Raw genomic sequence first — 13,127 nt, forward strand, 5'->3', positions numbered from 1 at the left:
AGCACAAGGACACAGGCATTTCAGGGCTCTGCCTGCCACTGGCAGTCCCTTCCTTGCAGGACTGTCCCTATGCCCCAGCTGAGAGCTCAGTGTTGCTGCCTGGGGAACTTGACCAGGGCCCCTGCCAAGCCTGGGAGGTGCTACCTTCCGCTGGGGAAGAGGAAACCCCATCCAGCAGTTGTCAGTATCTTTTCTGACAATAGATCTTTCCTTACGCCTCCACAACCAAGGTATAATCTATGTTCTTAAACTGATTAAGAGACCACAGTGCCCAGGGCTGCGAAGCAGCATAGTATTTTCTTGTCTATATCTGTTCTGAACCTTCTGGGTCCTGAAACTTCAAACACTCACTGATGTTGCTGAATTTTAGTTTAGTAGCAATGAGTTGCCCCTTGCACTTGATTTACACCTGATTTTATGGCTTGTGATTGATGTGGAACCATTCCCCCAGTCGATGACACTGATTGCAGTGGGTGAAGCACATAAATCATGGCAGGTTTCAGTCTTGGACTTTAGGATAGAAACTCTCCCCTAGAAAATGTGTTGAAAATACTCAGCTGGGTCCACCTCTCAGCTGAGGATATTGGTGACACTGGGTGCCTGAAGAGCAGTCATGGCTCAGTGTCCAGCACATATCCCTGCAGGTAGATTAATCCTTCCCCTGCACCAGGCAACCAGCCAGACACTGGGATCTTAAAAGCAAACTCCATTCCCATAAATTCATATGCCTATAAATTTTATAGCCATGGGGAGCATTAGGACTCTCTGCTCCATCTTTTGCTTAATTGGAGCCAAAGAGGCTCATTCAATAAATTCTGTGTCAAGCTTAGAAGTTGTGATTGAGCCATGGAGAAAGCTATCCAAATATTGACATAAGAAAAGAATGGGGAACATCCCATATTAAACTGTTCTCATATTGGCTATGTATTCTCATTTCCCTTCTATTTTTGTAACAACTCACATGTTTCACTTAAGCTTCTACCTTCAGGTCTTTGTTGCTTCTTTATTCTTTGCCAGACTGAATAATTTTTTCCACCTCCCCTCCCTCAGAAAAAAGAAAAACCAACAAACCAAAAACAAAAACAAAGAAAAAGCCCTTGTTTGGGCTTTGATAGCTTGGTTTTCCAAGCTGCCGTCACTTATACTTCTCTCTGCTGTTCCATGAGCAGGCTACTATTTTGTTGCTACAAGCTGATTTCTCTTCTACTACCTACCATTTTATTTTAGTGTTAGAAGCCCTGGAGAGCTTAAATAGAACCTCTTGAAGGAGAGACCGCAGCCTTTTAGACTGTATGGGAATTTTTGTGATGGTTGTTCCTACAGGTGACCCTGGCACAACAGATCGGTGCATAGATGTTTACCTCAGCTGAGGCTCCAGTGCTCTGCTACCAAGGCCATGTTTTTGCCATAATAATAGTGCCTCTGGAGAATTAAATTACAGAGTTGGATTAACTCAGAGTAAATGCTGATCCCAGAGTTATACTGTACTGACTGGACTAGTGGAGCTGTGTTTGCGCATTCAGGCATTAGGTCTTCCTTATTTGATAGTAATTCTCTTCATAGGGTTGTTCTCTCTAATTTTTTGCAAGGCAGAACTCTTGGGGAAGGAGAAAGGGAAAGCAATTATGAGAGAAACATATATTAATCAAAAAGAAAAGCCTGGGGCATGATTGCTTTTACAGCAGGCAGCTGCAGGATCCCATACATAACCAATAGCAATACAAAGCCCCTTCCTTATGGTGTGGCAGATGTGGTTAGCAAAGGCTTCGAGGAAGACTCAGGAATTTGGTGGGTATCAAACAGACCTGGGGATGTTCTTTCACAGTTGTTATGGCCATATCTGTCAGGCTCACACTGGCTCAAGAATGCACAAATTTCTGCTGGACAGAAGAGAGAAAAGCAGGTGGAAAGAGAGATACCAGGCAGAACTTGTCTTCCTTGCCTTATGAAAACACTGAGTGTGTGAGAAAGACCCACTTCAAAAGCATAGGAGAATTGATGGAAAATGGGAACAAGGAGGTAGGAAATAGTACTCTCTTAGCTGGACAGAGTCCTTGACAAAGAAAATCAGGCTACTGCCACCTCCCAAAGCAGCAGCAATCCTGGGCCTGCCCCCATCATTGCTTTTCCCAAAATCTCCCATGCAGAGACAACTTAGCTCTCTGTGAACCCAAACCAAAGCAGATTGATAGCTCCACTTCTCGTGCTCAAATCATTACCACAAGAATTAGAGATCTGACTTGATGTTTATCACAAATAGATATTAAATGTGAAACTAAGTGTAAAGCAAGCAGCTAAAGTCAGAGCACATGAATAATACTTGCTACACATTGTGGCAGAAAAATCTGCTCATGTCAGCCTCTGTCCTACTCCTTTCCTCTGAGAGACCACTGTGCCAATGAAAAATTTGTCCATCCAGAGCCAGCAGTTCTCTTGCTGCCCTCTCTCCCTTCCATAGTCTGCCTCTCAGCTTAAGAGCTCCTCTCACAATCTACACAAATTTCTCACCACTAAGCCCAGTTTATATCCCATTTCATATCTTTAGGTGTTTTCACACTGACAGGTATCTGCTTCAGGCTTCTTGCCTTATCCAAGCCCTCAACCCATCAATTTTGGGGCAATTCCTCACCATGCTGTTCACATCTTCTATGAGATCAAGTAACAATGGTGCTCTCTTTCCCTCATTCTTTATCCTCACCCTCCCCTTGCTTCTTTCTTGGCATAGCTGACACTATATGGTGCTTCTCAAACTAGGAATCTGGTCTCTTCAGTGTCTGGATTATCCCTGAAATGACTGGAGAAGAGGAGGCTCTACAGACTCCTTTTGGCTTGCATAAAAAGAAGGGACAGCGTTCTCCTTTTCCTCCTGCCGATTTTTAAAATAGAGCCATTAGTTTTCTGTATCATTATCCTGCCTGACTTAATGAGCCATTCTTCTCAAACACTTCACATTAACATGTTTATGTATTTGCTTGCCTGGCTGGGTTCTTAATAGTGTGCCTTTGGTTCAGGTGCTCCCAGCACAGGCTGCTCTGCCAGGCTGCAGGAAGCCCTCCATTCACTGCAGCTGTGTGCCCAAATTATGCTCTGTGATTGACTGCTTTTGGGGCAATTGCTCAACAGTAATAAGAAGAACTTAGATAAATTGATATTTTTCTACAGAACCCATTCACGCTGTGCCTTGGAGAGACTGGAATCAGTCTCAGCAGTTTTGTTTCTGCAGTATTATCTGAAGATCCTAGCAGGAGGATTATTTAGGAGTAGAGTCTAGATTAAGATATCCTGCTAACCTAGAATGTGGCTATGGAGGCTGATGCAGGGGTTACCAATAGGTTTGGGGGATAACCCTAAAAGTAAAACCATTTTAAACAAGATTGGTAAGCCAATCCCATCCTTGCCAGAAAAGGGATGTCTGATCTGACTTACTGACTCTGGCGAAGCCTCTTTCCAATGTCCGGCTTATTTCTTTGACTGATGTTAGACAATCTACACCTGCAGAGCTTTTCTTCTCTCTTTTGCCCCTGTGCTGGGTAAACTGGAGTTTTGACTGAGGTAGCAGCCACAAGAAGGCAGGCAGTGAGAGTAAGCCTATCTACCATACCTACATTGTTGAAAGCTTCCTGTGAAATTGGATTAGCACTTAAATGTGTGTCAGAGCTTTATGTTCCAGGTTTTGTAAATGTTCTCAAGGAAAAAGGAAAAAAAAATCACTCCTCAAACTCTGTATCATTTGGGGACAATTATAGTATTGCCAGATTAATTACAGTGTTTCTACAATGCTCTCCTCTGATTCTACTATTAGAACTCGGTAGCAATCAGAGTCTGTTTTGACCTTTATTCAGAGCCTCCTGTTAAAGTGACTTTCACAACAGAACTCAATTTGTCACATTTTATTTGTACTTTAATTTTATTATTAACAGATTAATGAAGCTGGTAATGGGTTTCCCGATGCTCCCTTTGGAAATGTGAACTGTGTCCCTTCCTTACATCAATCTGCCGTCAGCAGATGAAGTGCCTTTGCAAAATGCTATTAACAGTTACCAGAAGCAATTAGTCAAAATAGCAAGTCAGCTTCAAAAGGAGAGACTTCAGATTCCCTCATTGCGTTAGGAAAAGCGCATTAGTAGGATTTAGTCTCTCCAGCAGCCACAAGCTTTAGGCCTTGCAGTAGGTGTCTGGGTTCATGACACCTAGAAATGCGAATGTATCAGACTTTAATTTGCTTGAAGGAGCAATGCCAGTTTAAAAAAAAAAAAAAAAACAAAAGAAAAGAAAATCACCTTCTGGTGATAGTAACAGCAATCCCCATTGTGCCAGAAATGCCCATGCTCTGTTTTAAGGTACTGTCTCTGCGCCAGCCTTAAAAATCCATGAGCGAAATCCTGGCCCTCCTGAAGGCAGCAGGAGACTGCTTGTGACAATGCTGAGGCCAGGCTTTGTCTTCTTTGTCTTAACTTTCTGGCCTAAACAAATACTTGAAAAGTATTTCACATCACCCTCCAAAGCACTAAATTCCACACCCTTCTCAGACAGCTCTCCTTTTTATGCTGTGCCAGAAAGTCACAGAGTAATTGCTAGTGAGACACATGCAGCTTCCAGCTCCCCCTACCCCCCTGGGAAGGGGTGGTTTGGCATGATCATTATTCTGACAGCTTTACTGTCTGGTCAGTATCTCACAAGGAGGGGCAACCCTGCACATGGCAGAGGGGGTTGGAATTAGATGATCTTTAAAGTCCCTTCCAACCCAAGTCATTGTCTGATTCGATGGGGCTGACAAGATTGCATTACCATGCACATCCAGAACATAAGATGTGCTAAGTAAGTAGTCCCTTGTAGGAGGAAGGGAGAGTCTGAACCCTTTTGAGGAACAAGGTAGCACTGGGTAAAAAGCCAGCAGTCCCTAGCTCCCTCATCACTGCCCTGGATGAACTGACAGGGAGGAATCTGGGGGAGGTGAAGCATCTGGTATAATGACCTACATGCTCAGCAAAGTTTCAAGCATATGCTGTGGTATTCCTACTGCTTTCCAGATTGGACATACCAGCAATTGCCCCCCTCCTCTTTCAAATGCTGGAAAACTGTGCTATCCATCATTATTTCCAGTGCATTTCTCAGTACATGTGTATTGCATACACTGGTCCAATTAAAAGGGGAAGGTCACAAAAACAACAGAAATTCCACTGATACTGAAAATAAAAAAGATTATCCATTTGTCCTCAGGAATGGGCAGTGAGGTTTCTGTTTCTATGCTGAAGGTTGATATTTTTCATGTCATTTGGCCATCATTCCTTCAAACCCAGTCCCACCTCCGCTGCGTGGTTGCAGTGGCCCTGACGGCTGCCCAAGCTGCATCAAGGGGCAAACTTTGGGCTCAATTCACATGCCTCTCACAACCCTGCTATATGTCGATGCTCCCACAACGGAGTTTTTTTTTTGGAGGCAAAGAACAACTCAGTACCAGACTCTGAGGACATTTTTCCTCAAAGAAAACACAAACAGCTGAACCCCACCCAGGGACTTGGACAAACTATAGTCTGGATAAAAACCATCACCCTTTATTTTGCCAAGACCTCATTGATTCAGAATATGCAGATCTAATGATTTTGCTGAGTGTTTGCAGAGTGTATTCCTGATGGATGTTCTTTCCTCCACTGCCTTCAAGTGAGTATTCACAGTGCCTAAGGTTAAAAGGGTTTCTTTTGCCCTCCAAGTGCAGAAGGATACTAGAAGAATTAGAAGTCCAGGACTAAAAATAAACCTGGCACAGTTCAGTCTAAGATGTAAGAGCAGCACATCCTATCTTCCTTTTACATGAGCTTAATGACAGCAAAAGGACTGTCCTCTGGTCCCTCAGTCAGCTCATTCCACTGATTGGAGGAAGAGCTTCCTGAAAAAACACAATGTATTGTTTAAATGCTCCCATAAAAATGGCCTTCTGACTATCCAAACACATTGTCTGTCGTCGTAGATCAAGCATGGCTCTTACTCTTAAACATAAGGATTAAAAGGCATCCATTAAAAGGACAGTTTAAAATTCTATTTTAAAAAAAGCTCAGAAGCTTAAAAGACTAATTATTTGTGTAATCTTCAAGATCAAACGTTGCTGAAATAAAGACTTTAACTCTTTCATCAGATAAAACCTGTGTGCAAAGATTGCAAGGGGAGAAGAGACTATTAAGATAATCTAGCTTGACCTCATGACCTCAGGTTTTGACATTTCACTGGTACAGGACCCTTTCAGTTGTTCATGTAGCTAAATGGAAAATTGAATAAAACCATGGAGGATGCAACAGACTACATAAACTTGAAAAAACAGACCACAGGTTTTCATGTTCCTTTAATTTTTGTGTTTGTAGGCAAGGCTCAATGCTTAAAGGGGTAGTCCCAAGTCCTCCGCTGATGCAGTTGGTGCAGGTCTTGCTGAAGCTCACAGATGTCATTTTTCATCAGATGAGGATCTAGCCTGAGGAGTTCCCAACTGCAAGGGAGAACTAAGTAAGTACAAAAGTGCAAATACTTAGAAAGGGCAATTTGCAGAAGTCTCTGGGTAAACTACATTCCCAATGTCTCTCTCCATTTTCTTCTTTTTGTCCTTCTACTTTTTATGACAAGTGCTTAGGATTGTGTTCACCATGCCAGTTTTCTACAGGACAGGAGGGAGAAGCTGGGACACATTTCTTTGTGTGTGTCTTTTCTAATCTGTTTGAGCTGTCTGATGTCTTCATATCTAATACATTCGGGATCTCTGATCGAGTTGGAGGATGTCTCAAGGAGTTATGATTCACAGGAAAACAGGATATCCACAGGGGAGCCAGTTGCCCAGTCCAGCAGAATTAATCAGCATTAGCTGTGTGAGCTCTTGCTCTGAAACACTGTAAATAAGAAAAGCATCATGGATCATTATAGGTATGGGAATAAACAAAGAGAGAAACAAAATTTAAACCCAGAAGTGCCAAAAATGGTTTCTGCACCACCCACTTGATTTTTTGGTGGAGCAAAACTGTCTGGTGTCCAGATGAAAACATGACTTCTGTTTTGCAAAGAGGCACTGTTTCAACATTTGCTTCTGTTCTGGCACCTAGACTGTTTTTGCAAACCAGGGACACACCTAACACTGGGTAACAGGTCTGAAATACAAGAGCTGCCTTCCTGTGCCCAAACAGCCCAACAGCCTGGTTACAATGCCGTGCTCTCCCTGGCTTGCTCTGTCTTGCAGCTTGGTTTATCTTTCCCTCTTTCTTCTCTCCTGGCCTTGTTTCTGCCAGCAAGTGTCTGGCCAGAGCACAGGAGCTTGGAGCAGCCTCCTGGGAAGAAGGTGTAACTAATGGAGGTGCCCTCTCACCCAGGGAGCTGAGGGACATTGCCTCCCTTGCTGTGTAGTCCCTGGCTGATGAGAGAGCTGGTGCAGCACCAGAGGATGGTGACTGAACCTTCCCTGGAACCTCTTGGGCTGAGTGGCAGAGACTGCCACCACTGCGGTGTCGGTAGCTGAGTGTATAAGAAATGGGCATCACCATCTCCTCCTCCTCCTCATGCTCGTGTTCAGGATGAAGCCCTTGGGATTGGGTTACAAAGGATACGGTCACTCTGGACATAGTATTCCTGAAAGATACTACCTTGTTAGATCCTGTGCAGAAGAGCTGGGTGCCAGAAGGGCAGCTGCTCAGGCTGGGGAATGCTTGAGGATTACCAGAACCAGAAGCTGTAGTAATTTTCTGTTCAAACAGGGAATTTTGGCTTCTTGTCAAAATTCCTTCTGATTTGTCAAAAATTTTTGTCAAAAGATGCCTTTTAATTCTTCATTTTGACTTGATCTGCCTTGATCATAAGGGATGGGAAAGGCTAAGTGTCAAGATGATGGCTTTCTACTCAGGTGTCTCAGGTCTGGGTAGGTGCTGTTCATAGAATCATGTTTGAGCTGGAAGGGATCTTTTAAAGGTCATCTATTCTAACCCCCCTGCAACGATGACAAACTCCTTTTTAAAAATTTGCACCTGTGTGAGGCCCAGCACTGACCAAAATCCCTATTGGTGCACCTTGTCCCTGTGCTCCTGGGAGGTGGGTGGATGTTCTCAGGGATGCTCCCTCCACACTGTGTCTCTCACTGCATGTTCACGTCCAGGGATCACTCCTGCCTTCCACAGGCACTCTGTGAAAAGCCCTTCATGAAAGAGGGGCTACAGTGGGGATGAGTCCTGTGCCAACAAGTGGGCTCTGAACTCACTTCCATGTCTGCCTCTGGAGCAGGAAGATGACAGGGTGGCGAACGGCTCCTAGCGGTCAGTGATTTCAACCAAGAGCTTATTACTCATTATACAACATGGAACTGTCACTGTGTCAAACGCTCTCCTTCTCAGAAGGAGGAATCCAACTCTGGGGTGTTTAGGTACCAACACCAAAACACCTTAGACCTGAATGACCTGCAAATGGAACTTCTGAAGCCCAAAAGGATGTTGTAACTGCCTAAACTCAACAAAAAGAGGAAATGCTGGGGGCATTTGACTTTACAAACAGCCTTCAGCTGGCCTGTTTCCAGCACAAATGCCTCACACATGGTAATGGATTTCAAATACACTAAAGAGCACAGCCACAAAACCAAACAAGCCTTAACATTTGACCTTATTGGGGAAAACAAGCCTGCAATTACCAAAGAAAACTAAGCATGCCTAGATAATTGACTCATCTTAGAACTCTAAGTTTTGTTTCCATGACTGAACCATAGGAATGTAAAGCCTTGCCATCTTTCAGCTAGCATGGTTTCCTTAGATCTCATGGAATATCTGAAAATCACCAGTCACCTCCTAACATTTTGAATAGTCTGTTCAGTATAAAGAGGAGAAATGTACAGACAAATATAAATGGCAACACCACCTTTTTTTTTTTTTTTAACATTCCTGGAACAAAACATGAACATCAAATCAATGCATTATGGGCTGTTACACCCTTGTTGCTGTATGCTTATCCACCCACAGACATTCCACATAAAATTACCTAATAATCAATTTGAAGTACTTTAAAGTAGCTTGTTTTCATCTAAAGTCAGTAACAGAATCAGCAGTCCAGTGTCTAGACCTAAGACAGTGGTCTCATCCTCAAAGATGCAAGCCAGAGATGGTGTTAAGTCTTTGGTGTGTCATTTAAAGGCCATCTTTAAATGGTAAGTGCTGAGACTACTTACAGGGAAAGAAAATTTCCCTAAGACATGGGAAGACAATTCTAGCCATGTTTTTTTTTAGTAATTCATAATGTGACATTCCCAATTAGAGACTGGCCAGAAGTCACCTAAGATGAGTGACATGGTTTGTATTAAAAACCAGGAAAGCAAGGAAAGGATTCCCTGCTATGAGATGGTCATACTGGTCTCAGAGGATCTTTCCATAGGAACTGAAGCAGTGGCCCATCAGATAAGTCAGCTGAAGGTATCTTGAGTGAGCACTCTCAATTGTGGATTGTTTGGTTTCCATGGCTCTTGGCAAGTCACTCGTGATAAAACTGAGGATTTTAAATTTTGTTTTGATGAAACTGTCCCAATGTTAAACACGTTTGAAGGGCAGTTTACAGGTTTAAACTACAGTGTTTATGAAAGCTTAGTGAGGACTATCTTGCAAAAAATGAGGACTTCTGGGGTAAGTTATATAGTGACAAATTAATTTTATATTCTATTTAACCACATGTCAGTAAACTCAAGGTGAGATAAATCTTTTAAGAAACCATACAGAATGTTTAGCTAAGTGTAAGGCATGGTATGTCTTTGTTTCATGGTACATCTGTGGCTTTGAGGTGGACCATACTGTGTTCAGCCTACGTAGGTTATCTGAGATGAAATACATGTGATGGGCACTTGAATTTGTAAGCAAGACACTGCTGTCAGACTCTCTGGCAGGGGACTGGCTGATATGGAGCAACTGTGGGCTGCTCTAGCCTCAGGGCATAATTTACAGCAATCTGAAACTCAGAAAGAAAGGCACAAAGGTGTGCACAGCAGCAGTAACCAATGCAGGGCAGAGCACCCCTGGACCTATGAAGTTAGCTTTATTTCAGCTGTGGTCCAGAAGCTGGGAGTTGCATCTGGGGATGTAATGCTACAGTCAAGAGATCTGAGGCCAGGTACATTGAATGTGTCTGTCTCTGGTTTATTTCTTGACCTACGAAGTGACAGGTAGGCCATGCTGTAGCTTATTAAAGCCCCAACAGGAAACACAGACACATTTAATAGAGTTCATGTTCCAAAGCCATTATTATTATTATATGGACACACTGCCTCCAAAATCAGGTACCCACATCTCCAGCAAACATCATGCAATGAGAAACCAAGTGAGGCCTGAGCTGAAAGAGCTACAGGCCACTGGTCATTTCTTTTTCTAGTGAGCGCTTTTGGCAGATCACAGGGAAGCATCTGCAGCTGACCATGCCATGTCTGTACTCTGGCTGTATTTGTACCTAGCCTTTAGCCAGCACCTGCTTGCACCCTCCTGATGGGAATAGGTTGTGAGAAGATGCCAGAGTGTGCCTGGATACACTGAGAAGCAACACTTGTTCTGGCCTTTTAACATTTAAACAGCTGTGCTGGATTTGCCAGAGGGTGTCTGACAGACTTGTTAAAAATTGATCCCTGAGTAAACAGCCCAATGTTATTTACTCCAATTCAGCTGTGATAATTCACACCATCTGAAGAGCAGCCTAATGCTGCACTGGCAGGTCTCTGAGGTGTTTGCTACTGCTTTGAACAGAAGGATCCTTGTGGCAGGGGGAATGTGATTTCCCCATCACTCCTGACTCTGGACAAGACAATAAAGATACAATACAATTTAAAACAAAAGGAATTAATTCAGAATGAAAATGTAATTGCTAATGCAGTGGTCACAGGCTTGTGCTGATGCAGGACACCCCTGTGTGCTGACACATATATAGATGTTGGTTACAAGCACTAACAGAGGAGAGGTACAGAGTTTAACTTTCTCTCAGGACTTTCTTCCTTGTTCCTGTTGCACAAGCTGTAGAGGCACCTCAAGGAATATCCATTTGGAAACATCCTAGAGGGAAGGGAAACAGTGTAATATTCAGGACCACAGTCTTCTAGAAAACCGTGATTTCCTCCAACCTTGGTTTGAACATTATATATAACTGCAACTACCTGCCAATAGTAGAGTTCCTGCCTCAAATGTGGCTTATCTGCTTTGCCTGGGTAAGTGATGATTCAGTATCTGTCCTCAGACCTCTTGACCTGCAGCTTTACATCCCCAGAAGCAACTCCCATCTTCTGGGCCTTATGGCTGAATCAGTGCCCATTCTCTTGGTCCTTTCTCCCTACTGTCCTGATATGAACTTACCAAATGATATGTCTTAACATTCCTCTTTATGACATATCTGTTCTCATGTCACTCTTACTCTTCAAGATATGCTTCCATCTCTTGCCCTTGATGTCTTCAAAACACCTAGAATAGAAAAGACAGATGTAGATCACCCGATTCACCAAGCTGAATTTTCTGTTAAATTGGAGACTTCCTGGAATTAATCCTGAACAGAATATGAGAGTACCAAAAATTGCTCCTCAAGTATGTATTTAAGATGTGTATATAGTAAATCTCTGGAGTTTAGTAAAATCAGGACTTAGGGGCATGTGCAACAGCAATTTCTTACCTACTGCTGCCTTATAAAAATCAGAGAAATTGTGGTAACTTGTGATGGCATTCAAAATTCTGGAGATAGTTTTACTTTGCTGTAAAGCTATCTGATTCTGTCATCTTTTTTTGGTCACGCTTTAGACAAATATGCTCAAATTAATTAGCATAGTTCTATTTTACTGTTAGGTGTCCATTTCAAAGGAGCTAAAACTAATGCAAAATTTCCCAAGTTCATTAACTGCAAACCATCACCTGATTCTACTTGAAAAACTTCAGGCTCTCAAAGCACATGTAACACAGCAATGTTTCAGTTCTACCTTTGGCTGATTGGGGTAATTTCACATAGCTATAAATGATAGTGATACAAGACACATTGACACCACGCTTATAAAAAGAACATACAAACACACAGTGACACTTCACACAGGGGTTGCACAAAAGACACTCACAAATTTGAAGTCCGGCACTGCGGGGAGCCGAGGACTCTTAACTCTCATTAAAGTTCAATGTGAGTTGAGAGTGCTTGGTGGTTCGGGTGCTCAGGCCCTCAGCGAGGCTCTGCACATTCATGTCAGATGGGAGTAATTTCTCCTTCCTACTGTGTGTGTTTCTAATTGCAGGATTACTACAATTGCCTGATAATCACGAGTAATAGAAATGAATTTCTGGCACTGAAATGCTCTTTCTGAAAGTTAATAAAGCTCATTCAACATCGCCTACAGTTTTACAACACACTGTAATGGAATAATGTAATGAGCACAATGTGAGTACAGTACAAAAGCCAGTGTAAAGTTAAAAATGGATCTAGGATAGTGCTGCTCTTGAATATGAGCAGTGTAAGGTATGAATTACTTCCTTGAGATGGATACAGGAGTTAATCTGTGAACAATGCAGCCCAGCTCACATTCAAGTTCACTCCCTTTTTTTTTTCCAGATTTGCTTCCCATCCTTTTCTTCCAGTTGTTTTATATGTGCTCATCCTTGTTAATTCCATAAAGGTGATCATGCTTTTAATTTACAACTTCCAGTTTCCTACTGGAATTTTGTTATTAAAGGGGTTATAAAAACTTCTGTAACAATGTGATAAAAGGACACAGCAGGAAACCAACTCTACTGAAAAATTACAGCATGAATCCCATGTCAATTTGAAACTTCTAGGAATGTGTAGCCCTGTAACTTGTCAGAAGTGTCTCCTGCCATATTTAGAACACCTCAACAATTCAGTGATAATTCTACATTGTTTTCACTATGTGCAAACAGAGGAATGGTAAATTTCATTATGCCAGGATCCATCCATTCTTTGTATGCCCACAGTGACAGGTTTGTTGTTAAAACAGCACATTAGCTGTGTGTGTCAGACCTCTAGTCCCTTTTTCTTTCTCTGCATGAGTAAGACACAGTAATATTTAGGGAGAAAATGGCTTTGTCTACCTGTAAATGAAGATCACCTGAAACACAGTCTTGTAAGAGGTTGATGGTAATCAGTAATGCCAAATCCTCATT

The 13,127-nt window shown here is 42.6% G+C and overlaps 1 protein-coding gene across 1 annotated transcript in view; it reads right to left on the minus strand.

Annotated features, from left to right (window-relative positions):
* Positions 1-6,490: 6,490 nt before the first annotated feature.
* HIVEP1 (HIVEP zinc finger 1) overlaps positions 6,491-13,127 on the minus strand; it is a 129,014-nt gene continuing 122,377 nt past the window's right edge. The window contains exons 10-11 of the mRNA XM_069008100.1: positions 11,331-11,435; positions 6,491-6,872 (exon numbers count right to left, since the gene is read on the minus strand). Coding sequence (XP_068864201.1) covers positions 11,427-11,435 — 9 coding nt within the window. The 3' untranslated portion in view covers positions 6,491-6,872; positions 11,331-11,426. The remainder of the gene's footprint in view (positions 6,873-11,330; positions 11,436-13,127) is intronic.

This window comes from Aphelocoma coerulescens, chromosome 2 (genome assembly GCF_041296385.1).
Source record: "Aphelocoma coerulescens isolate FSJ_1873_10779 chromosome 2, UR_Acoe_1.0, whole genome shotgun sequence".
Classification (NCBI taxonomy): Eukaryota; Metazoa; Chordata; class Aves; order Passeriformes; family Corvidae; genus Aphelocoma; species Aphelocoma coerulescens.